This window comes from Pristis pectinata, chromosome 12, assembly GCF_009764475.1.
Source record: "Pristis pectinata isolate sPriPec2 chromosome 12, sPriPec2.1.pri, whole genome shotgun sequence".
Classification (NCBI taxonomy): domain Eukaryota; kingdom Metazoa; phylum Chordata; class Chondrichthyes; order Rhinopristiformes; family Pristidae; genus Pristis; species Pristis pectinata.
The window spans coordinates 24,993,055-25,020,651 of record NC_067416.1 but is presented as its reverse complement, the minus strand read 5'-3'; the positions used below and the strand labels follow the sequence as shown (position 1 = coordinate 25,020,651).

Sequence of the window (27,597 nt, the reverse complement as noted above, 5' to 3'; positions counted from 1 at the left end):
CCATCAGTCTAATGTTTTAACATTTGGCTTCAATTTTTACCATGCACATAGTATCATCCATGTGCATTTTCATGGTAATTATATGCTTTGCCCAATATTTCTGAGCCTGGCATCTGCTTGATCCTGCTTCTTGCTATTAGCCAAAATACTTGAAAGAATACCACCTTAAGAGGAGACATTTGTTCATAATTCAACCAGTTACCTAGGGGAACATGGACTTTACTACTTCTTTCAAAGAAAAAGACCCAATATAAATTGAGATTTCAAACATTCAGCCGGTATATTCATTGGAAGTAGTGCTAATGTTAAAGAAATCAAAAAAAATCTTTAAAATAATCGTCTGCCGTTATAATGAATTGTGTAACTATTTTAGAAACTGTGTTAAATCCATAAAATTTAACAGCTTAGTACTGGACCAAGAATTCTAGTTTTAGAACTGTGCATTATAACTAATCATTTTCAATAATGCAACTTTATGAACTCAAAATTTCAATTTTAACTGCATTCTCCCAGAAGTTATGAATAAAAGGAGCCCATGTCCATTTGAAAGTGTCCAAACAACAGAAGATTATTCTTCTCAGTTATCTTTATAATAAATTTTGAAGTATTTGTACTATAATAAAAACTGTCAATTGAAGAACAGCATTCATAAACTCCATACTAAAGTACTGCAGTTAGGAACTCAGTCTAATTATTGCAAACAAACTGCTGATTATACACATCCGAGGCATTGTTTTTCATCTTAAATAGTAAATATAAAAAGCTTGCTGTACCAAATGATGCATATTAGTGGAACAGATTATACTACTAAGGGATTTTTCAGTGATTGGCTCGAGGATATTGGCTTGCCTCCGTAAAAAAATGCAAATAATACAGATTACACACTGATCAGATTCAGCTTGCCGTCAAGTGGGATCAGCCATTACGTTCTGATTCCAACACTATTGTTTGTGAAGCCTATTCTCACACACGAAGGCTTGGAAACTTCAATAATCTATTGTGACAAAAATGCATTTGCCTATCTATCTATTCAGGTGGAAACATGTACTATATTCCATTTCATTTCAGCTGTAAAGTTCAATGCAAGACAACATTACCACTCAGAAGTTACCCAGCCAATGGATTCATAATACAGATACAGGCATTAACTACTGAAGGGTATCACAGTTATTGAATCGTAGAAAGGCACAGCTGTTCTTGCGCATTGTGAAAGACTGGGTTTCAAATATTTTGCCTACAATTTGGCTGGGAGCATGAGCTGGCAATATACAGCAAATGCAATAGAACATTTGGGTGCACAACAGAGATAGAAGCTCTGAATCTTGTTAACCAATTATATTGAAAGAGTAAGAAATGAACTGGAGATGGGCTGAGAAGAAAGGGTGAACTAGAATTCAGTGTGGAATCAGGTACAGAGAGAGAAATAACAAGAGGGAAAGAAAGGCTGGCTTGAGAATCAAAGGAAAAAAAGTGAGATTTAATTTAGCTTTAAATATTACGTTGAGAGCTTTAACAATTTGCAGCCTGAAATAAACAGATTCCACATTTGAATTGTTTACTTTCTAGACAGAGAGTTTTATTGTATCATTAAAAGAGTACTTGTACTGGCAATTCCATGATTTAACCTTCTGTGGTGAGTTTAATGGGTTTTAACGTGCAATTTGGAAAATCACGCAGAGGTTTAACCAGGAATACCATTTTCAGTAAACTAACAATGGGGCACACAAATATTAATCTACTTAAGACTATTCAATATTCACTGGTGCACTTTCCTAACTCAGCTCAGTGATCGACTAGTATATCAATAATGACACATGCTGTTTACATGACATTATTTTTCCAGCAAGGCTTAATAAAATAAATCACAGCACCTTTGCAATTCATAACACCAATACAATTACAACATACAACACAAGACACACAAATAAGTTCTTGCATAACATTCAGTTCTAATCCATTCAGTTTTACAGAAATCATTCACTGATTCCTTGAAATTCTTTCTCACCCCAGTTTTAGGTCAGTGAACTGATTTATTTATTTATTTATTTAATTCCTGGCAATGAGCTTCCATGTTTCTATTGACAAAATCCAATTAAACATCTCAGCATTTTCATTTGCATTTTGTTATGCATTTGAAAGGTAACAGCAGATTGTGCCATGCCGTTCTAATATTGGCACTTTTCTTTAAATTCATTAAAAATTCAGTTAATGCTCAAAATTAAACTTCTCTGTTTCAAAATGATCAACACAAACATGTTTATTTATTTTGAGGAATGGCCTATATTAGGCTAAACCTACCATCCAGTAAACGGAATATAAGGCTTCAATGAGAGCATCCTCTTACAGTACTTCAGAGAATTATCTTTCCTCTAAAAACCGTTCATTAATTTAAGGAAGGTTCTTGGTTTATTATTTGATAGGTGTTTTTATCATCATCAAATCTGCTATAACACAGTGAGGTGCTTTTTCGTAACAATAATTAATTAAGTGATTGAAGGTCAATGATAATTTACACACCTGTCCTTGGGTACAAAACTCTCCTGGAGCTGAATGGAGTGAATGCCTTCTCTGCAGCCAGATACTTGGATGGCACCAATAGGACTTTCCAGAATTGCTGTCATTTGCTTGCAGAGATTTGTGTTGTTCTTGGCAACCTGCATAAACAAATTATGAATCCTTACAAATGGTTAAGCAATCATCATCTACCACTCTTATAGCAGCCATTAATTATTTCCAAAACTACGTTAATCCTTTTAGTTCTTATGATTCAGTAATATCCTTGTACTCAGAAAAAATTAAAGGTGGTAACAGGTTAGATGGCAATGATTGTGGGCAGATAAACCGACTTTATTTTAAAATTTAGCATTAGTTGTGTACGACCTTTTCGTCATGTGAAGTTCTTTTTTTCTATTTATCCCTGATTTTTCTCAAGACCAGATTTTCTAACCACTGCTTCTCTCCCTACCTCCAGTTCAACTGAGCAATGAGGCAATGCTAGATAAGGTTGCACTTTCCTCACAAAGCAATTACTGCATCATGCCAAGTGTTGGCAAGCTGTGGGCAGAGCTCACAAGGGAAACCTTCAGATAAACAAGTCCTGCTTTCATGGTTATCCTTTGGCATGGAAAGCAACACAATTTTTTTGCTGATACCTGGCTCTTCTTCCAAAAATATTGTAACTCACAGTCAGGAAACATACTATTGTTTCCCAGAAACATTCCCTCTCCTTGCCAAAAGCTGTACTGTATATTTTCCATCATTGATTAGAAGTACATCAATGAAAGTAAACCTAATGTTAAAGTCTAACCTGCCTCCCCTTAGTGCCTACTATGGTGGGATCCATTAAACCTAGGGGCTAATTTTAGCAGTGGCTCTGGCCGTTGAGCACTTTCAGAAGAGAATTGGACAGGCATTTGAAAGAAAATAATTTGCAGAGGTACAGGGAAAGGCCAAGAAAGTGGGAGTGGCAGGATTTGTAGAGAGTGTGGAGTGAAAAATTCTATACAGCACTTTATTGACTTTGGATGTATAATATGCAAGATTAAAGGACTGCACACCAGCATATGACAGAAAAGAAAGGCATGCTTAGATTTATACATGAGCTTCCACAATCAGGACTTCACATAGTGCTTTAAAATGATATCTTTTTAACATAGAGTCACAAATGTAAACTACAAATCGCACAGCAAATTTATACAAAGCAAGCCCCCAAAAACAGTAACCAACCAAACACCTTTTAATCAGCAAATTTCTCAACTATCCCTTTGGAGTCTTCATCCAAGCCATTCATATAAATGGTAAAAAAAAACTGAGATTCCAGCACCAAACCATGACGTCTTGCCAAGCAGAAAATTATACCTGCTCTCTGTCTCCCGTTAGCCAAGTGTCTATCCACTCTAATATACTACCTGCTTCACCATGAGCTTCTATTTTCCAAAATAACTTTTGATGTAGCACCTTACCAAATGCTTTCTGGAAATCTAAGCACAGTACATCCACCACCTCTCCTCAGAACTGCAGCAGATAAAACCCAAATTGAGGCTACACCTAGTCAAATCCTAGGGGGCTGATCCAACACTTGCAGCTGCTCCCCCTACTTCCCCTCCATCACTCTCACTATCAACTTATATAGAATATAGATGCAAGAAGATGACTCAATGAAAACACTCTGCAAAAATTAAGATCAATGGTTGTGTAGAACAGGTCAGGCAGCGTGCATCTCCTGTGCTATTTCACTAATACGTTAAATTTTGTCCCTAGTTATCTTTGCTAACGGTTTTCGTCCCACACCACCTTTGCTAGTCTCAGATAGTCAGAGGATTCTTCCATATGTTTCTTCTAAATTGGCCACATCTCTTTTTAAATCTGTGATTTTGCCTCTGACAAGAACTTGCACAGCTGACTTAGCTGGGGGCTGTTGGAAATCACGGTGCTTATGCCACCATGGCTATGATCTTTCCTTGGTCTTTCATTTTCAAATATTCAGTTTTTTTCTTGCATGTTGTACTTCACAGTAATACAGATTATTGTAACACAAATGTCATTTCTTTCACCATTAAGCCACACAGGAAAATCAATAACGTGCAGACTATGGTGCAAAGTCCCATGCCTGCAACTTTAAACATGCAGGATAACAGCAAAATGAAGATAGTCCAATTAAGAATGAATGTAACTTTGTACAAAATAATTCAAAGAGGTCATGCAAAGAGCTATTGAAAGGGTCTTAAGCAAAGAAAGGTTTGTATCCACAACACGGTCAAAAATATACTATTAAACGTAATTAACATACAACCTAGACTATTCTTCAAGATACCTTAAATGAAATGGGGTTTGGTCGTTCCAAACTTATTCTGGAAGGCAAAAGTCCAGCAAATAAAGCTGCTCTTTGATCTAAAATTAATCAGTTAATTTGAACTATGGGAGTAATTTTAATACCACTTAACCTGCAGAGTCCCCAGGATTCCACTTCAGTGATCAATTTGGACACCCATCACAGTGCAGCCAACACAATGGTGATGCACTGAAAAATGTGCTCCTCTCTAAGCATTTGAAACTCACTCCGTAAGAAAGTTAGAATTCTGGCTTCTCATTCAAGATAATATGGAAGCGCTCCAGCTTAGAAGCTTTTGATGATGTCACTAAATGAAAAATGGGGGAAAATACGTGTTTCATTTCCTATCAAAATATGGCACCTTGTCATGCATAAATGGCACACAATTCTATATTAGAAAAATGTACACCTAAGATTGAAGAGTAACAAGATTATAATCAAATCAAGGTGTTCAGATGACATCTGTGATTTATGAATATTAACTGAGCCCAAGGATTAAATTATTGCCTTGGGCTCACTCCCTGAACTCTGTATTTTATTTAATTTAGTTGGTTTCATTTTTTCAGTCTCAAAATAAAACTGCTGTTGCTTTCTATTCTGAAGAGTTGGAGTAAATTTAAGTTTAATAGCATTGTGGAAAAATGAAATTGAACTTTTCTCATCCATTTCCAGCAACAAAAGACAACATAATTATTCCAATTTTCTAATAAAATATTTTAATACATCAGATCTATAGTGGAAAGAATGGAGTTAATACTTCCATGCCAAAGCACTAGTTAGTATCAAGATACTACAGCAATAGTTGATAATGTTCACAACACCCTTGTTCTGTTGGGTTTGATTTTCACACCCTGCCCACTATCTATTAAATTGGTCTGCCCCTTGCTGACATTTTGTTTACCTTCACTGACTGAGTGACCAACTGCTCCTGCTGCAGCAGATGGAAGTCTAATTTCATTGCATCTTTGGGATGTTCAGAGGTTCCTGATCTGAGTCTTCCTCCAACCCACCAGCCTTGACTATGCTCCCATTCATTTTGGCCATATGACTGACCAGGATTATTTAAAGGAGGCCAAGGGTGACAATGAGGTTGTTGTCAAGGGCTTTCCCTCCTACCCTGCAACCCAAAACTTCCCAAGTTAAAATCAAACCCATTACTGCTGCAGAAAATGCTTTGCCTTAGGAAATTTACAGACAACCAGCTGCAGTCTGGTGTTGATTAGAATTTCTGTGGAATTATCATAATGCATTTTTGACAACTTTTCTTTCATTCTTAATGGAACTGAGAAACTATGGTAACCCATTACTGGTTACAGTAGAACCTGAGATGCATTCCCAATTGATGAGAACATGATTTTGTTTGTAGATTAGTATTCATGTGTTGCTTATTTTAGATTTCAGCTTCTGTACATCAGTTTGCTCAACAGGTGATTTACCAGAAACCTGAAAGACTGCTCACTGGTACATAAGGAGAAGACAATTTCTTATCATGCTGTACTTTCTTCACAGAAGAATCATCTTCTGGTCACTTTAGGACAATTCTAGTTGCAACAGATTTGGCATAAAATGATCTACAACTCAAGCATGCAATCAAATTGATGAATAAGAGTAATAAGAATGAAAACAAAGATTTAGTTTATACAGAACCTTCAATCAGACAAAACTTCCCAAGACACTTCATGAACATTATCAAGCAAGATTTTATACTGAGCCACACAGGGATACAATTAGGAATGTTCAAAAGCCAGGTCAAAGAGACTAATCTTAAGGAGCATTTTTAAAAGGAGGAGAGAGAGCCAGAAGGACTTAGGAATAGAATTCCAGAGCTTTGAGTTAAGGCAACTGAAGGCATGCTTGCCATTAGTAGAGCTGGGAATAAACTGAGAGAAATCCTAGAAGGTTATCAAATGGAAAAGATTGGAGAAAGAGAGTAGGGAGCCTGTCTCAGAATTCTTAAAAAGCAAGGAGTATTTTTATTAAACAGGAACCAATGAAGGTCAACAAGTACAGAGATGATGAGGCTTAGATGAGCTTCGGTTTACAAAGGAAAGGATGACGAAGACCAGCTAGGAGTATATTGGAACAGCCAAGTCCAAGCAAAGAATGGATGAGGCTTTCAACAGCAAATGAGGAAAGGTAGTGATAGAGTTAGAAGACTTGCGAGTTGGAAATTAACTATTCTAATGCTGTTACAGAAACGTCCAACATTCTTATTGAGTCAAATCTGACACTGAAGTTGTGAACATCTGGTTCAAGTCATACAGCTCTCAGGAAGACCAACAGCAATTAAACAACAGAACTTGCAATGGGGACCAAGTACGATGGCTTTGGTCTTTCCAACATTTAATAGAGAATTTTTTTTTCTCATCCATAATGGATGGCAGATAAGCATTCTGACAACTTAGAAGGATAAGGGAAGATGGTGATGAGGTAGAACTAGGTGGAGCTTGTTGGTATAGATGTAGAAATTGATGCTGTCTTTTTAAATGATGTTGCAAAGGAGCAGCTTGCAGGTGAGAACTAGGTCAGACCCAAGGTCAGATCTCTGAGGGACACCAAACATAAAATGCCAATGCAGGAAAAGCCACTACTGGGGGTGATTTGAAACCACAAATAGATGGATACGAATGAAACTGGGTGTCTGGGCGAGCAGTGGTAGGAGGCAATGGAACAAAAGGCAAATAAGAGGCAGCAGAAAAGTCAAGAACGCTGAAGATGGACAGATGGGTGTTTTTCCACAAGTCACACAGAAGGTCATTAGTGGCTCTGATCATGTCATGAGGAAAAAAACAATTTGGAGGGATCAAAACAAAAAGCTTGGGGAAACATTGGCACAGATTTGGGAGGCACAACACATTCAAAGTCTTTGGAGGGGAAAGGGCAATTGGAGAAGGGCAGTAACTTGCATGGATGGCTTCAGCAACAAAGACTGTTGGAGGGCTGATGATTTCAAGGAAGGGATCAGTACATAGGTAGCGGAGCCACCATATCAGCAAACACGAGGCCAGAAAACAAGGTTGAACTATAAGCAGTTCAATGCGAAAAGTGTTAAGGGAACAGGAAATGAGTCCAAGGGACAAGATGAGCTTGAACAGAAAAATATGGGTTCAGGGCTTGGGCAGGTAGGGGTTTGAAGTGAATAATTTTACGGGAGTGGAACACAGCAAATGTGATTTGTATCTTCAAAGCAAAAGATGATAAGACAAAACTCTATAACCATAGATATAGGTATGTTGCGTTAACATTAGTCATTTGAAAGATACCAGAATCTTTATTCAATAAACAAAATATACAGACTCAGAAAATATTACAGAAGAGTCATCTTAGCATGAACTTTTAAAATCAAGACAATTTAAGTTACATTAATTAATTCTTTGATGAAATATTTTAAAGAGTGGATAAACCTAAGTGGTAGATGATGTATACATACATTTTCAAGAAAGCCTCTGAGATAACAAGGGGCCAAACATATGGCGAGAGAAGACTGGCTGTAGAATGGATTGAAAGACAGCAACTTAACTGCAATTGAATTTTACAATTTGGAGGTTTTTCTTTTCGATTTAAGATGCAATAGAGATCCATCCATTATTCTACATTATTTCCACATAACTGTATATCTGTCATTTACCCAATTTTTTTGTTATGTATAATATGACCTTAGAAAAGGTAATCATAGTAAGACTAGACAGCCATGGTTCAGAATATATTCAAATGGTTAGGTTGTCAAGAGTTCTGAGGAATCATTTGGGACTTAGCCAGATAGAAAAGCTTGAATTGTAGTAGGTTTGATCAGCTACTAGTTTGTTTTTATCAAGAAAATACTTTAACTGAGAACCCTTATTAAATCATCTTCTGCAATTACATACATTGGGATAGAGCTGCAAGAGAGTAATGAGATTGCAAGATGGAAACAGTAGGGTGCCATAGTCATCTTCAGACTGTTGCTGGGAATATGTGCATTAATAAAGACACTGCTTTTCTCAAAAATCTGTGTTGTTAAACAAATAAATTCTTAACAAGAATTCAAGTTGTCGAGGTTTGTAATAACAACAGAAAATCCTGGAAAAATTTAGTAAGTCAAGCTGCAATTTTAGGAAGAGAAAAAGAGCTAGCATTTCAAATACATGATGCTTCATCACAACTGATGACCTGAAACGTTAACTCTGTTTCTCTTTCCACATGCAGCCTGACCTGCTGAGTGTTCCCCACATTCTGTGTTTTTATTTCAGGTTTTCAGCATCTGCAGTTTCTTTTTCTATTATCAAGGGTTGTGATGCTTTGCTGATTAAAGCAAAATTTCCTTGGTGAAAACATTGAATGAAGTAGGACCCTTACTCTACATGCAGAGGTTGACCTCTATGCCAGCAGTCTTCACCACTAAGCAGTGTATACTTAAGGAGAAGGAACCAAGCAGCACTCATTGAGAACTTCCTGAAGTGATAGGAGGGAATAAGGAAGAGAAACCATCTCCAATACCATATTGGCTACAATCAGATGGACAAGAGTGATCCCAAACATGGACACTCCCAACAAAGTAGAGTGAAAGCAATTTATCATACAATGGTGCTTTGCTTCTGCTATTCAAGTTATATTACCCATTGTTTATGACAACCCCATTTCTGCAGAAATGGGGAATACCTTGGTACTGTATTGCCATATGCATATAGTTTAGTATATCAACCACATTCCTTCACATAGCATCAGAGAGTCATTGAGTTATGCAGCACAGAAACAGACCCTTCAGCCCAGCTCATCTATGCTAACCAAGTTGCCAACCTGAACTAGTCCCATTTACCCGCATTTGGCCCATATTCCTCTAAACACTTCCTATCTATGTACCTGTCTAAATGCCTTTTAAACGTCTTAATTGTACATGCCTTGACACTTTTTCTGGCAGCTTGTTCCACATACCCACCAGCCCCTATGTGAAAAATTTGCCCTCATGTCCCCTTTAAATTTTTCTTCTCTCACCTTAAATCTATGCTAAGATTTGGACTCCCCTACCATGGGAAAAAGACCGTGACCATTCACTTTATCTATGCCCCTCATGATTTTATATACCTCTATAAGGTCACCCCTCAGCCTTCTACACTCCAGGGAAATCAGTCCCAGTTTATCCTCTCCTTACAACTCAAGCCCTCCAGTCCCAGTAACATCCTTATAAATCTTTCCTGAGCCCTCTCCAGCTTAATGACATGCTTCCTATAGTTAGGCAACCAGAATTGCACACAATACTCTAAGTACGGTCTCACCAACGTCTTGTACAGTTGTAACATGATGTGCCAACTTTTCAGTGCCAGTTTCAGAGGAAGTAAAATGGCATTGACTATTTCATTCAAGCATATGCACACAATCTACTTACCAAAAGCAATGGGAAACAGACAGGGAACTATTGATGCTAGGTTACGTGGATTAACACAGGCTCGTTTCTGGGTTTTACCAGAGGCAAAATAACTGAATTAGCGTTCAATTTGATTGCTCTACACTATGATCTCTGAAAAAAAAATTTGTAAAATTGTTTTTGCAAAGCTCCAAATGGCAAACACTTTCTAAATGTAACTATTTGAAATAAACAGTCCACCAACATTTTTACACTGAACTGGAGAGGAAAGAAAATCAAACAAAATAAACATTTAGAGTTCTCAAATGTTTTAATCATGTTATTTTCTTTCTTCAGAAAATAGTATGCATGATAGCATTTTCTCTGGTTTGATGCATTTTTAAATTTCAGTTTTAAAATATTCATCATTGCTATTAAATTACATGAAATCATACAGGCAGAAATAACATGACAGAAGCCAAGAAGTACAAAGCACAAAAAGAACAGTTTTACAAGATATAAACGATAGAGCAAAGTAAGGCATTGGTTCTTGAAGGCTTTTCTTTAAAAATAATAATAAATTACAAATTATCCCTGGCCAAGATGTAGCTTCCTGAATCCAGGATCTCTTGGAGAGTATTTAACTAGATAATCTTGTGTCACATAAATAAAATATTTAACATCTGAGAGCCTAAAGCTTAAATGACACATTATTTACTGAGAGCTTTAAATGAGTAAATCGAAAACAATAATTTTCTTTCACATCTCCCATTAAGTTTAGTAAGTTGAAGCTTTTGTTATAAATCATGCTTTTAAAAAGGCATGACCCATGTGATTGCTAATCTTGAGACTGACATACTACTCAGGTGTATCTTAGATATGTACCTTTTTTTTCTCCATTGCAGTGACCCAGTACTTCATCCATTTAAGAAGTGTCAGTCCCTTATAACTAAGGCCCGAGTTCAAATGATTCAGATGATAAAGTGTCACCCTGTGGCCCTGATCTTCAGATTTACAGCTTCCATAGAAGCACATTCACTTCCAGCCTATGACTTTCCTGTTAATACCTATGATACCATCTATCTCTGCTCAGATACTTTTACAATGTCAAAGTTATCTTTTGCTTATTTTGCCTGCAGAATTTACCGTTCAAAATACCATTCTTCATTGACTTTAGACATCTTTACTTAGTCTCTTCCTAGTATTGCCTTTTTTGTGCAGTTCAGAATTGGGTGACAAATGCAGTGCCCTACAGAAATGCTCTTTACAAGCTAACAAAAAAAAATGAAGACTAGGATCATTATCAGTGCCTGAGCTTCACAGGAAACAGTTTAATATTTAACAATTTATAACTGAAAATCTTGATTTAAAAATGAATGGAAAATTTAACAGAAAAACACTTCCCCAACATTCCCATCAATAACCTAGTTGAAGGGATAATTGGTACAGCAATTAGTTATAACAGACATACAAGTTTAAACCTGAGTATTAATATGATCTTGCTGATTATATTTTAGAAAATACTAAAATCAGTCACTGCTTATGTACCGAATTATGATAAATTTCTTTTGACTTCCCAGATGGAAAATAAGAGGGTTAGAAACATTTCTTTTATTATCTTCAGGTAAACTTGCACATTCCAGAAAAAAATAGTTAATATAAAATAAATTATAATCGTCAAGTATTAAACTGTTTTGTGGTTAGATGCATATACTATGCAACCTCATTATAATGCACCTTGTTATATTGCAGTTTCGATTGACTGCAGGTATATCATGTCTCCCAAGATGGAAATTAGGTAAATATTAGTTTCACTTGTAACATTTTGACAGCTTGTACATGGGTGTTAATGCTGTCTCCAACACCCATGTTATAGAGGATGCACTATACTTAAAAAATTCACCCCTTCTTCGGGCAGTACATCAGGATTGAGGATGTCTTGCTTCTACTACTGTTCAGTGGGTTCTGAGGTAGCATTCTGAGGGAATGCAGACCCTTCCCCAGATGGGGAAGAGGTGGCTGAAGGGGTTGCAGGTGTGTAGTTTGTTGGATGGTGCATCACTTATGTCACTCAGGCAAGGGCTCTGTGAATTCCCCATGTATGGCATCAGAGTTCTCTGTGCCACCCACAAAGCTCTTTCTCTACTTTGAGTGGTTGTGGGCCAGAGGTCCCCATGAATCAGTGAGAATGTTGCACTTCTGCAAGAAAGCTTTGAACACATCCTTCAATCTTTTCATTTGCCTGCCCAGCAATCTCCTTACGTGACATAGCTGCAAAAGTGAACCTGCTTTTTAGGAGTTGAGTATCGAACATGTGATTGACAATGGCCTGCAAACAAAGTCAACCGAGAGTAATTAGGGCCTCAATGCTAGGGACGCTTGCCCCGGAGAAGGCACTGATATTGGTTTGCTTCCAGTGAATTTGGAAGATTTTGCAGAGATAACAAAATGATGGTATCATTCTAGTGCCTTGGGATACCAGCTGTGGATATCAGAAGCATATAGGAGGGCAGGTTTCACAGTTGCTTGGTAAACCACTTCCCATTGTCCTGGCAGCCACCTGCCAGTGAAGGCCAACATCAATGATGAAATTCACCTTTGCCTTTAATATGCCAGAATAGCCTTTGATCAACTGAGGAAAAGAGTATTTGAAGATCAAGGCCTCAGCCCTGGAACAAATGTATTTAAAGTATTACTAAAGACTGATGAAGGATTGACAAGAGAAAGGGGAATTGTTTTCAGCTCCTGTTGTTCTTTTTATACTTTGCCTTATTAGAACAAAGCAGTACAATCCTTGCATAATTTTGTAATTATCCATTGTGCTGGTTGTCAATGATAAAATGGATGCTAGTGTACCAAATTAATATTAAGGTACATTTTAATAGGCAGTGAGATTGTCAATGCTCCAGTTTCTCATCTCTGAAATGTTTCAATACTTTCAGAACCATTTTGTCAAGATATGCAATCATTTGAATTTTATTCTGCACAAGACAGCACAGTGACACAGATAGCAGAGCTGCTATTTCACCTTTCCAGTGACCTGGGTTCAATGCTGACCTTGTGCTCTGAGACTGTGGAGTCTGTACATTCTCCTTGTGACCACATGGGTTTCCTCTAGGTGCTCCAGTTTCCTCTCACATGCAAGTTAGTAGGTTAATTAGTCAATGTAAAATCGTCCCAATTGAAGGTGGGTGGTAGAATTGATGGGGAAGTGGGATAATCAGTGGAGGAATGGAACTGCTCTGTGAGTTGGCAGAGACTTGACGGGCTGAATGGACTGCTTCTATGACATTATGGGATATGGAATAGAGGAATCAAACTGAACTTTCAATTTGGTTGACTTCTTTTGAACTGGGCCAAAACAAAAAACAAATCACCATTTAGTAAAAAGAAAAATACTAAGCATGAGAATTAGGTGCTCAAAATCATTCTTCAATCTTATGATCTGTCAGAATTATCTTCCATCATTTTTAATGTGATGTAATGTCACAATATATTTGCTAGCTCGTAATGAGCATTTCTGTAGGGCAGTGCATTCATCATCTAAATGTGAATTGCACAAGTAAGTGTAAGTCACTGGTCCTTATGCACAAGTCACTGAAAGCTAACATGCAATTGCAATAGGCAATTAGGAAGGCAAATGTTTTGTTGGCCTTTACTGATAGAGGCTTTGATTAGAAGAGTAATCAGATCTTACAACAATTATATAGGATGTTACTGGGACCAAACCTGGAATACTGCATACCAGTTTGGTCTCCTCATCGAAACAAAAGGATATAATTGCTACAGAGTGTGTGCAGGAAAGATTCACTAGATTCATTCCCAGGATGGCGGGTCTGTTGTATGGGAGATTGAATAAGCTCATCTGTCATTCTCTAGAGAATGAGAGATGACCTCATTGAAATGTACAAAATTCTTCTGGGGCTCAACAAGGCAGATGCAGGGAGGATGTTTCCCTGGATGAGGAACCTACTACTAGGGGTCACTACCTCAAAATAAGGAACAAGTAATTTTGGATGAAAATGAGGAAAAAGGATGGAAAATCTTTGGAATTCTCTGCCCCAGAGGACAGTGGAAGTTCAGTGTGAAATCAATAATTTCTGAATGTAAATAAATCATCGGATACGGGGATAGGACAAGAAAATGGTGTCTGAGATCAAAGATCAGACACAATCTCGTTGAATCGCAGAACAGACTCCAGAGGCTGAATGGCCGATTCTTGCTCCTATTTCTTATGTTCTTGTGTAAAAATTGAAAATAGCATGCTTGTCAATTTTAAAAACATTTGACATATTCAGTATTTCCTTAAGAGTTCTCCCAATCAGATGTCATGGCTTTGATGGAAATCCTGCTTATAAATGTCAGGCCAATTTTATTCTGAGGTTATGGAAAGGGAAGCATTCAAGAGAACTGTCAAAGAAATTCCAGGCAAAGAGTTTAAGTTATCCTTCCAATAAATTCTGTATTTGTAAAATTACATATAGAAGAACAAATTGTTTATAACATGTGCTATTTTGTTCTTTGAATAATTTTTAAAAAGTTGTATTTTCTAGCTTTTACTGGGGTATAGCTCACACAATTGTTTAGTGGGACAAATTAGTCAAAAGCAGAAAGAATAGAAGAAACTTCAGTTTTACGCTGTTCCTGCTGTTTTAAGTCAGTCTGGCACCATTTTCTATGATTGCTGTCTACTGCCATGTGGCAGCAGCAATAAGAAACAGAACAGAGGGCTAACACTTTAACAGCTGGTTGGGCTGAAGAATCGTTTCCAACCGACACACCATGACAGTAAAAATAGTTGAGGAGGAAGCCTACAATTTAATAGGTGAGACTGATGGTCCCTATCATTCTGGACTCGATTGCAAAGGTATCCTCTGTGAAATATCTGAAGCAGACATAGAGGATTAAATTGGAAATAGTGAATGGCAGTCTGATTGGCAGCCTGTTATATTATAGCTCATTCTTTTTCTCACCTCCACCACTCCATCTTATTGTTTTCAAGACACCAATAAGGATAAAATACTAAGGAGTTCCTTGAAGTGATGTGAAATTGTCACATTGTATACTACCATTCTAAATGATTTGGTTCTATATAAATGCATGTATACGAGCTTTTCTACAACAGAGAAATGTAACCATCAGTGGCAGCTAAGTGATTATTAAAAACTACTTGCAATGATAGTGATAGTATTTTAGTTAAAAGAGAAGGTACTGTTAACATGGTCTACTCAGATATGTAAAACAAGAATTTGTGCAACTAAGAAAAACAAAGATTATAACTTTAGTTAGGAAAATAAATAATAGACAAAATAAATAATTAGAAAAAAGGTATAATTAAAATAGCAAGAATGTTTTTATCAGGAGTAATTTTCAATGAATCTCTTGGCTGTCTCATGGAAGAAAACAAAATAATTGGGTTGTTTAAAATAGAATTGGCAAATATCTTGGGAGAGTTAAATATTATAAGAGTGTTTCAAAGGCCCAAAGCTTTTTTTAAATAAGGTCTGTAATGTTATTTGACAGCTTTTATAAGTGCTTAGTATTTATTATTGCAAATCACTATTCTGTACAGTTTTTTATCTGGTATTTTCCAGTGTTACTGTATATGCAAACTCTTTTCTGAACTTTAAAGCAGCTGTTTTATTTTGAAATGAAGAGTCCTCTCTTCTGATGTTTATGAGTTTTGTGTAATTCGATTAAAACTTCAAACATTTAAGATAACTACCACAATTCATAATATGACACGATGTATATCCAAAATGTTGTCACTGCTTCCATGTGTCTAAGTTTAGAGTAGAGCAATGCTTAAAGTATTCATTCTCATTCCCATCTGTCCCTAATTTACATATGAGCAACAACAAAAAATAGAGCAGGTCTATCAGGAATGTTCACTAAATTTAAAGTGAAGTAACAGAAATTTTGACAATTTTATTTTAAATTTGCATAAAATGTATTAATTCTGAGACAGAAACCTGTCCCTCTATCTAAAAAACAACCAAACTTATTTTCTAAGGTAAGTAATATTATGAGATAGAAATGAACAGGCCCACTGACTGTTTAATTTGCTGTGTAATTAGAAAAAATGAAAATAATGAAATCCTGTTACAATTTATCATTGATTTATTCCTTTAAATTGACCTTTACAGCTGCAAACCCTTTTTCTGATTTCATCATGTGAATGTAATGTTGATATAATACCCTGAATGTTTTATAATAATTAAACTTATCTTACGTTGTCTAAAAACAAAAGGAAGTAACTTGGCTCCATGCTAAGGTAATATCCACGAATCAAATGAGCAATGTGGTTAATGTTTGAGACAAATTGTTGGACTAAATTATTCTTTCATTACGTGCTTCCCTTCAAAATTCTCCACCAATTTTTAAAGAAAAAGATGCAATTGCCCTTCTTTAAAGGGCTCCTGATTACATTTTTCTCCTTTTTGTGGTGTGCACTGAAACTTATTATGAATTTCTTGTAATCGTAAAGCTATTTCTTTAAGCTGCAAAGGCTGGGGTTTTGGGCGACTAGGTGCTCAATTCTGGACAAGAATTTTGGATTTCTCAATATAGAATTGTCTGTCACACCCAACTTCATTCGCTTTATTGGGCCCAATCTTATTTGCGCCAAGTGGTGGGAGCTGTTCCATCATGGCAAAGGAAAAATATGTATAGCAGCACTCATTGCTTGAACGACACCTCCTGCTGTTTGATCATGAAAGATAATGGCAAATGCAACAAAGAAGTCTCCCCCCATGGCCAATGCTTCTCCTCTGCTGGAGCAGTGTAGCACCAAAGAAGAAAATAAAGCTCATGGTGAGTTATGCAAAGATCAGTTCAAGAGCAAAAGAGTGCAGAGATAGAGTTCCCTTTGCCCTCACCTTTCACCCCATGAGCCTCCACATCCATAAGCTTCATCATTCCGCCAGATCCAATGGGATCCCACCACCAGACACATCTCCCCCGTCCTTTTCTGCAGGGACTACTCTCTCTGCAACTCCCTGGTCCACTCGTCCCTTCCTGCCCACCCTGCCCCATCCCCTGGCACTTCACCCTGCAACTGTAGGAAATGCAACACTTGCCCCTACACCTCCTCCCTCACCACAATCCAGGGACCTAAATAGCCCTTCCAGGTGAGGCAGAGATTCATTCACATCCTCCAACCTGGTCTACTGCATTTGGTGCTCGCAATGCAGCCATCTACATTGGTGACACCAAGCATGGACTAGGCACCCATTTTGCAAAGCATATGCACTCTACCCAGAACAACTATTTTGAGCTTCTGGTTGCATGTCATTTCAACTCCCATTTCCATTCCCACACTGACCAGTGTGTCCTTGGCCTTCTCCACTGCCCACAGTGAGGCCAAACACAAACTAAAAGAACAGCACCTCACATTCAGCTTGGGTGGCCTTCAGCCCCAATGGCATGAACATTGAAATCTCCAATTTCAGGTAAACTACTCGCCCCATTCCACCCCCCCCCCCATGTTCCTTTCCCACTCCCACCAGTACACCCAAGGTCTCTCTCCCTCTGTTCACCTTTTCCCAACCCCCTCTGCCTCACTATCTAGACTCATCATCCTCAACCACCTGGTTCCATTGCCCATAACCCACATCTATCTACCTGGGTTACTTCTCCCTTGGTTCACCTTTCCTTTCCCCTCCCCCACCATCTCGTTCACTCAGCACCTACCAGTCCATGTCTCAACTGCCCCAACCCCTTCCCCACCTGACTCCATCTGTCTATCATTCTCCCTCATCTGGTTCCACCTATCACCTACCAGTTTCTGTCATACCCCTCCCCTTCATTTCAATATACTGGCAATTTCCCCTCTGTACTCTCAGTCCTGAAGCAAAGTCTATGCCCAAAACATCAACCATCCATTTGTTTCCACAGATGCTCCTTGGCCCACTGAGTTCCTCTAGCAGTTTATTTTTTGCTCCAGATTCCAACAACTGTAGTTTCTTCTCATCAAACATTGTAGATGCTGGAACTCTGAAATAAAAACAAAATGCTGGAAATACCTAGCAAATCAGACAGCATCTGTGGAAGGGAAGCAGAGCTGAAGTTGGAGGTCAATGACGTTTCATCAGAATTAGGAATAATTAGAATTCAAGCACATTTTAGGTCACTGGGGGGGGGGCTGGGGGGGAAAGAGTAGAAAAGTAGGAAAGACAAAGGGAAAGTCCGTGGCAGGGCAGAAACTAGGATAAAATGAATGATACAAAGAGTTGAGGCACCAGTTGAGAGACGGTGGTGAAGACAAGAAGTTGAATTGGGACAGAGGAGAGAATGAATAAAAAAGATGCCTGAACTTTGAGCAGTTGCTTAAAATCTGAAATAAAAAAATTCTGGAAATATTCAGCAAGTCAGGCAGCATCTGTGGAGAAAGAAAAATGGAGCTAACATTACAGATTTCATCAGAACTGGCCAGACCTGACAAATATTGGAAAGCATGATTATCTGAAGTTGCTGAATACAGTGCTGAGACCCAAGCACTGCAGCATGCCTATTGGGAAGATGAGATGCTTTTCTTCAACCTCATGTTCTTCAACCATTTGTTCCAACAAAGCTCAACATCAACCATCGTAGAGGTGACATCCACAGGCCAACACTAGAAAACTAATTTTGAATATTATTTATATTTTGGAATCAGAGGGTCTCAAAAATAGGCATTCAACAACCACCAAACTGAGTAGGCTTTGCATTGAAAAGACATTCAAGTTGTGATCATACAACAGCCAATGATCATCCAATGAGTATGGACATCTCAATATCACAGAAACTTTCAGTCACTAGCATTCTGTAAGAGCAATGGTCTTAATGCTAATCAACCCATATTATACAGTTGATTGCAATTTGCTCAGCTAAGGGCTTCAAATGTTGAAACTTCAGTGTGATGACAATCCTGAAGCCTAATATAATTTTTTTTATATACAAATGGAATATATCTGGTTCCAGCTGATACATGGACAAATTGCCATCAACATTCTTTATACAAAGTACTTAGTAGCTGGATCTGGAGAAAATAATTTGTTATCCGATTATACCACTAAGTGCTTTAGAATAAAAATGGAACATCATTGTTAGCAAAAAATAATAAAATATTAAATCCTACTTGTCATTAATAATAAATGAGGATAAAAAAGGTTGTACAAGATTTATTGGTGAGTATATTAAGATGATTTATGACTTGATGTTTTGTATAGAAGAGCACAACTTACCAGGTATCTATCTGCCTGTTACATGACTTTGAAAAAGCGCATGCTTCGGTGGCATTTTTCTCACATACAAGGCCTTTTACATTTTTAAACTCAAAACCTTTTATATGCAGATGGCTCAGCAATTTCTTTTACAACAAATGCCAAAGTTTTATGCTAATATAACTGGCTGAGCACATTGCAAGTAAAGTTATTGCAGCTATTTCTGCTGCGCTATGTAATCCACTTGTTTATAACTAAAAGGTGATCTGATGAATTCAACGTCAAAGCACAACAGAGATGCTGAAGCACTTGGCTCCTATTGTGATAACATAGCTAGTGACTTTTAATAGTAAACAAACTAAATTGGAAATCAGAAACTGTTTAATTAAATGCTTCCATTAAGTATAAAAATAAATCTAAGGAAATATGTTGTCTGAACCTGAAAACATAATGGAATCATAAGTCACAAGCCAACACATGGATCACAGTAGAGTATTAGAAAAGTAATTCACCTTTTGTAGCAAGATTTGCATTTATTTAGCACCCTTCAGCACACCAGGGCAACTCAAAGCATTTCTCATTGAGGTCTATAAGATCATAAGAAATAGAAGCAGGAGTAGGCCATTCGGCTCTTCATATCTGCTTCACCATACTATAAAACCATGATTGATCTCCTACCTCAGTGCCACTTTCCTGCTTTAATCCCATGTCCCTAGAATTCATTAATAGCTAAACAAAAAATTACTGTTGTTTTGAAGATTGGAAGCCTCCACAGTCCTCTTGGGCAGAGAATTATAAGGGTGCACTAGCCCAGAGGTGAACAAATTTCAACTCATCTCCACCCTGAATGGTCAACTGTTTACATCCTGCTTCTAGACACCCCAGTCAAGGGAAACATCATCTAATCTTTCAAGGGTAAAAGAGTTTGGTATGTTCCAATTATATCACTTCATATTCTTTTCACTTCAAAAGTGCGTGCCTTCTTTCCTTGTACAACAAACCCATCATCGCAGGAATCAATCTGACGTAAATCGAATGTGGCTTCTTTGACACATATGTTTTGGTCTTGTCCTCTTTTGGAAAAATATTGGAAAGATATTTTTAACATTATTTCAAATGTATTGAAAATTGATTTACAACCTCATCCTATCACTGCAATTTTTGGTTTACCAAGGATAGAATCTGGCCATCTATCTGCCTCCGCTAACCGTATGATTGCCTTTGTTACATTAATGGCCAAACGATCCATTTTGCTTAAATGGAAGGATCCAATACCCCCTACTATTTTTCAATGGTTCTCTCAAACTATATCATGTTTAAACTTGGAAAAAATTAGGAGTGGTACTGTTGATCCTTCGCTTAAATTTGACGAAGTTTGGAGTCCATTTATTCAATATTTTCACATGATATAGATCCCCTTATAATAACCTTTCAATTTATAGGAACGGAGTTGACAACATAATATTGCTCTATTTCTATCGAGAAATTTTAGTCCAGCTTTTTTTTGCTGCTTTTTTAAAAAAAATTTTTTCTTTAGTTTAGTTTGGTTTGATATATTGTTCATAATTTTTCTTATTGTTTTGGGGATTTTTTTTCTTTCTTTTATATTTTATAGTAAATCTTTTCCTTTTATATTATATTCATTCACTAACAGATTCTTGGATCTACAGATGTTTTTTTATACTTTATTGTTCGTTATGATTATCCATGTCATGATTGTTCTCCTGATCTCTTTGTATTACATGTATAAACATTGATATATTAATCTGTATTAATTTGAAAATTAATAAAAAGATTGAAAAAGAAAGGAATCAATCTGATGAATCTTCACTATACTCCCTCTGTCACAGGTATACCTTCCTTAAACAGGGGGAATCAGGCCTGTACACAATACTTCTGATATACTCACCAGTGTTATATAAAGTTGTAGCCAAAGGACTTACCCTTATATCGGATCCTCTGTGATAATGACAACAGACTGTCAACCTTCCTAATTGCTTTTTGTACCTTTATTTAACTTGTGGTCATTTACAAGGACACTCAGATCCCTCTAAACACCATTACCTTTCAATCTTCTACCATTTAATAAAATATATTGTGTTTCTTCTTTTTAAATAAAGGAGCATGACCTTATGTGTTTCCACATTATATTTGACCTGCATTTAATCAAGTTGGAAATAAGATACTGTTTAATTAAGTGCTTCCATTAGGTATAAAAATAAACTTAGGAGATTAAGGAGGCTAAGGGGGTTCGGCTTGTCACCAAACTCTCTAACAAACTTCTACAGATGTACCATTGAAAGTATTCTAACTGGTTGCATCATGGTCTGGTACGGCAATATGAACAAGCAGGAACACAAGAAGCTGCAGAGTAGTGGACTCTGCCCAATACATCATGGCATACCCATCCCCACCATTGGTAGTATCTGCAGGAGGTGCTGCCTCAAGAAGGCAACATCCATCAAAGATCTCCACCATCCAGACCATGCCATCTTCTCACAGCTACCATCAGGCAGGAGGTACAGAAGCCTGAAGTCCCACAACACCAGGTTCAAGAACAGCTACTTCCCTTCAACTACTCAGTTCTTGAACCAACCACAAAACCCTAATCACTACAGTTTAGCAACACTATGGTGACTATGATCACTTTGCACTAAAATGGACTGTTTTATTTTGTTCTAATTGTGTTATTTCTTGTAAGAATTGTATATAATGTATTTAATTTATTTTTCTTGTGAATGCTGCTTATATGATGCTATGTGCCTGTGATGGTACTGCAAGTAGGTTTTTCACTGCACCTGTACATACATGTACTTGTGCATATGATAATAAACTCGACTATGCACTTCCTGAACCATTCACGTAGGCTGTCTACACCCACCTGAAGCCTCTCTGTATTCCCCTCATGAGTTATATTACCACTCATTTGTATAATCAACAAAATTGGATTAAATATACTTGATCCTCTCATTCAACTCACTGATATAGATCGCGAGCAGCAGGGCTTCTGCAATGATCACAGCTTCCCAACCTAAAAATGAGCTGTTTATCCCCACTTTCTGTTTTCTAGTCTATCAGCTAATCCTCATTCAATACTAGTACAAAGCACTTCAATTTTATTTTATAATCTATCACGTGGCATTTTGTGGAAGGTCTTCTGGATGTCCAAACACAACTCATCAACTGGTTCATTGGCATCTACTCAGCCAAGTACAATCTTTTAAATGAAAAAGCTGACAGATTTGTCAAATGAAATTTCCCTTTCATAAACTCTGTTGACTCTGTCGAATTTGATTTTTGTTTTGTGTGAAGTGCCATGTTGAACTTCCTTAATGTAACATTCTAGCAATTTCCCTACTACTGGTATCAGACTAATTATTCTTCCTCATTCGCTATCTTGTTAAAATAGTGGGCTTTCATTTGTTACACTACAATTTGTGGAACTGTTCTAGAGTTTATGGAATTTTGGAAAATAACAAAAAGGACAGACAGCATCTCCAATGTCTTTAAATTAAAGTCACTGCTGTTAACCTCAAAATGCAGCAAAAAAATTACCCACTTCAAAGTCTCATGAACAGGAATGTGATCATGATCAATTTAGGAAACCAGGAATAACATCCCAGCTCATCTTAGAAACTGTTGCATCTTTAATGTCCAACTGAGAGAAAAGATGGATCCTTGGTTATCAGCTCATTTGAAAGTCGGTACTTTGAATGTTGTGGCACTGGCTCAGTAGAGCACTGGAGAGCTATGAGGATTTTTATTGTGCTCATATGTCTATGTGGGACTTAAATCCAACCTTTTTGACTATGCCACAGCTGATACTGAATAATATAGAGAGCATGTACAAGTTATTTCTAAGTTTGCAAAGATATCCAATTGCTTTAGTTGTCTTCACCATTACAACCATAGTCATTCAAGGTGGTGGCTCATCACCACCTCGTCAGAGGTAGTTAGGGATAGTCAATAAATGCTGATCTTGTCAGTGACACCCAGGTCTTGAAAATGAATTTTAAGAATTCTCATTTCCAAAAGTTTAGGATGCACAATTAATAAGGTTATAACAGTGATCTACTTGTTATCTACTTTCAAAATGCATTTCTTTTCCCAAAACTCTGTCATCATCTTATGTTCCAGCAATAACAGGAAACAATTGTACATCTCAGAGCAGTAAATTATTAGATAAGAAAAGATAAGATGAGATTTCTTTATCAGTCACATGTATATCGAAACACACAGTGAAATGCATCTTTTTGCGTAGAGTGTTCTGGCGCCAGCCCGCAAGTGTCGTCACGCTTCCAGCACCAACATAGAATACCCACAACTTCTTAACCCGTACATCTTTGGAATGTGGGAGGAAACTGGAGCACCTGGAGGAAATCCACGCAGACATGGGGAGAACGTACAAACCCCTTACAGACAGTGGCCGGAATTGAACCCGGGTCGCTGGCATTGTAATAGCGTTACACTAACCGCTATACTGCAATGACAGTAAGGTAGGTAAAGGCAGTAATAATGGTGCACAAACAGGATCTATATCATGTCTTGGAACAGATGACCATTGGTTGAGATTGGAAAGTTGGCCAGGATACCGAGTGACCTCCCTACTTTCCTTCAAATAATGTCGTAGGGATCTTCAGCATCTACCTTAACCACTGGAATATTTTGAGGAGGTCTCAGTTTAATGTTTCAAAGTTACCACATTCAACCATGAACAGGAGTGCCTGATGAACATATTCCCACAATCCGTTTGGTGGACCTCAAACTAAGAACTCTGATCAAGAGGCAAGGGTATTACTAATTGAACTATCTTGATACTCATAGGTAGAAAAGCAAAATTACTTAATGAATGTCACAGGTATACCATATGTAATAATACAGGAGTTTTGCACATGCTGCTCACAAGTTTAAAGAACATATTGTTCCACTTCAAAATGATGGCAAGATGCTAAAATTGGGAAAAACTGGGATTAGCTTCACTGGTAACAAGAACATAAGGAAACAGGAGAAGGAGGAGTTGGCCCCTCAAATCTGCTCTATTATTCAATATGAACATGGCTGATCTGCCCCATTTTCCCTTTCTGTCCAGTGCTCCATCGCTTCCATTCCATGATCTTTTAAATTTCTATCTATTTGCTCTTTATATACCCCCCTCCTCCAATGATTTGGCCTCCAGAACCCTCAGATAGAGAATTTCAGAGATCCCCGTAGTTTTATAATTATAAAAGGGTTATAGACAAATTGGTGAGCAGCAACGTTTTAAAACTAGGGATAAATAGGGGATTCTGACAGAAAACTATTCCACAGAAAAGATAAGTCACATGCATAGATGATGATGTTAAGGACTGAGTCTCAAAAATACAAAGCAGAGGACTATGTTTTATAACTGGATTAAGATTATTACTCTCAGCAATCAAGAAAACATATGTCATCATATTTATACTATTTACATTGAAGCTACATTGAAGCATATAGCAAAGAAAATTATAGAATAATAGGATGAATTTTTGAACTACGTTGCGATTGAGTACAGTGAAAAACAGGACATTAACACTGTACTTAACCAAAAGAATAGCTTGTTCAGGAAAATGGCATTTCCTATCTTATATTTGCATGCTTTCTAGTGGAATCAAAAGGTAGGCATTCGATTACAATTGCTCAATTTTATTCATAAGCCAATATTTCACTGCATCAATGAAACTAGACAAGGTTACCACTATCACGCACATGGAAAGAAAGAGTCTGTAAAGAACACAAAATGAAAATGATGCATTCAGTTACAACCTTCCCTATTGCTATAATCTCCTCTACTTTTCGAGGCATAATCTATTTGGTCCAAATCCAAGTGTAATCATCAGATTCCACAGCTCCTAAATCTTCCCAAAATGGATGTTCTGTTGTTTAGGGCAAGTTAAAACACTGGTAATTAGTTACAAGTCAGACAAAAGCAACTAACAATAGGTAACATGCTCAGTGCAAATGATAGCTTAGATTTTGCAACTGTACAGAAAAATAACCATTTGCAATAAGATATAATAGAAATGTGCACACTTAGGCAGAATCCACAATCAATGTAATTTCTACAGAATCACAAAGTACCACAATGACACATCACATCTGCCCTTTTTCAATGGACACCCACAAACACCTGACAAGCACTAAAGTGATCTGATTTTGTTTTATCTTGCTTTTATTTTTAATCAACTGCCTATATGCTTAGTGGTGTGTTACTTCCTTTTATTTACATTTTGTACACTATTTAAATAGTTTATTTAAATAATATGGCTGTTGCTACAGTGAAGCAAAAAGTATGGAAATGAATGAGTTATGGTGTGACTGTTCCAGCCTTTCACATTTAGTTAAGTAAACACAATGGCCCCAATTTTGCTGAGTGTCCACACTTACTAACCTATGTTGATACCATGCCTTATCCACATCTTTAAAGGAGCTATTTCCTAGGAAGAACATTCTACAGCTAGGCAGTAAGTCCTCATGTTTATACTTCCTTATGACACAGGAGGCCATTCAGTCCATTGAGTCTATGCCAGCTCTTGGAGCATTTCCATTGAACTCATTCCTCCACTCATTTCCTTGTAATCTATTCTTTCCAACAAGTCCGGTAATACTCCCTGATTTTCCCACCAGCCACCTACACCAGTGGTAATATATAGGAGACAATTAACCTAACAACCAGCACATCTTTGGGACGTGAGAAGAAGCCTGAACACCCAGGGGAGACTCATGCAGTCAAGGGAGAACATGCAAACTCCACACAGATAGCACTCAAAAGTCAGTATCGAACACAGGTCACCAAAGCTCTGACACAGCTACATTACCAGCAGCACTACTGTGTCACATTGAGCAGTGGCAGAGTCTCGTGCAATCTGACAGAGACATATCAACAAGCCCAAACAAGCCCTGTCTGAAAAACTTTGATGGCAAACTCACACTCCAGCTTTGACATGCTTCAACTTGTCAAGGTATTTCAGTGTTTCTGAATGACCCCACTATTTACTTGTATTTAAAAACTACTAAACATTAAAATACACAATTTAAAAAGCTACAAATGGTTTGAAGGTTGTCAACAAATAAAATGACCTAAAACACTTGAAACATTTAATACAAAAAATACACTGGAAATGCAAACACTTTCAAGTATGTAACTGACCCTATTAATTTCCTTCCTCATAGTTGTAAGATCTTCATTCAAAGGATAGACCCTTGGATCTTGGCACAAAGTCCCAATGCAAATGCAGAGAAAATGAGCAAGATACAGTTCTCTAGGGCATGCAGAAGGGAGAGCTCAGTGAGGGACTTTGTGCAAAGTCCTAAAACTTGCCAGCAATTACAGAACTGCTGACAAAACCTAACAAAGCGGGCCTAATGGAATATTTTAGGTGAGAGGTTATGGCACAACCAATTGCAAGAAGCTACAGCAACTCCTGAATTACTTCTGAGTAGCTTTGTGAAATGGTCAGATACTACGCCCAAATACTAATCTCGAAAACAGTAATTTCTGAACAATCAGAGAACAAAATAACAACCACATTTTATGAGAAAGGAATAAATATATCTTGTAATGTTCTTGAAATAACAAAGTCTAATGCTGATTATTTGGTAGTTAAGTACTGTGGACTAGGTGACCGTTTCGCAGAACACCTGCGCTCCGTCCGTAACCACGATCTGCATCTCCCCATTGCCAGTCACTTTAATTCCCTCTCCCACTCCACCGTAGATATGACAGTCCTCAGCCTCCTCCACTGCCAGCAGAATTCCAAGTGCAAACTGGAGGAACACCTCATTTTCCATCTTGGAACCTTGCAGCCTAACGGCATGAACATTGATTTCTCTCTCTTTAAGTAACCCCCACACCCACCATACCTCTTCATTTTTCCTTTTCCTAGCCTCTCTTTTTTCTACCTCCTTTTTATCCTCCTTGCATTTGACCCAAACCCCAGTGGATATGCTCTCCCCTCCTCCCCCACACCTGCCTATCACTATCTCTTACCTGCATCTACCTATCACCACCTTGTGCCCACCCTGCCTCCCCTCTTTTGTCCACCTAACACTGCTCTGCTTTTCCCTCCTATATATTGGGCTTCCCCTTTTACTGTCTTCAGACCTGAAGAAGTATCCTGACCCGAAACATTCACCGCCTGCTTTTCTCCACAGATGCTGCCTGGCCTGCTGAGTTTCTCCAGCATCATCATGTTTTTCACATGGAAACAAATTGCTGCCTTGTT

General features: G+C 37.6%; 1 protein-coding gene across 2 annotated transcripts in view; it reads right to left on the bottom strand.

Moving 5' to 3' along the window:
- mgmt (O-6-methylguanine-DNA methyltransferase) overlaps positions 1-27,597 on the bottom strand; it is a 282,187-nt gene that overhangs the window by 212,865 nt on the left and 41,725 nt on the right. For both annotated transcript variants that reach the window (XM_052027348.1, XM_052027349.1), the window contains exon 3: positions 2,518-2,654. In XM_052027348.1, the coding sequence (XP_051883308.1) occupies positions 2,518-2,654 (137 nt within the window). The remainder of the gene's footprint in view (positions 1-2,517; positions 2,655-27,597) is intronic.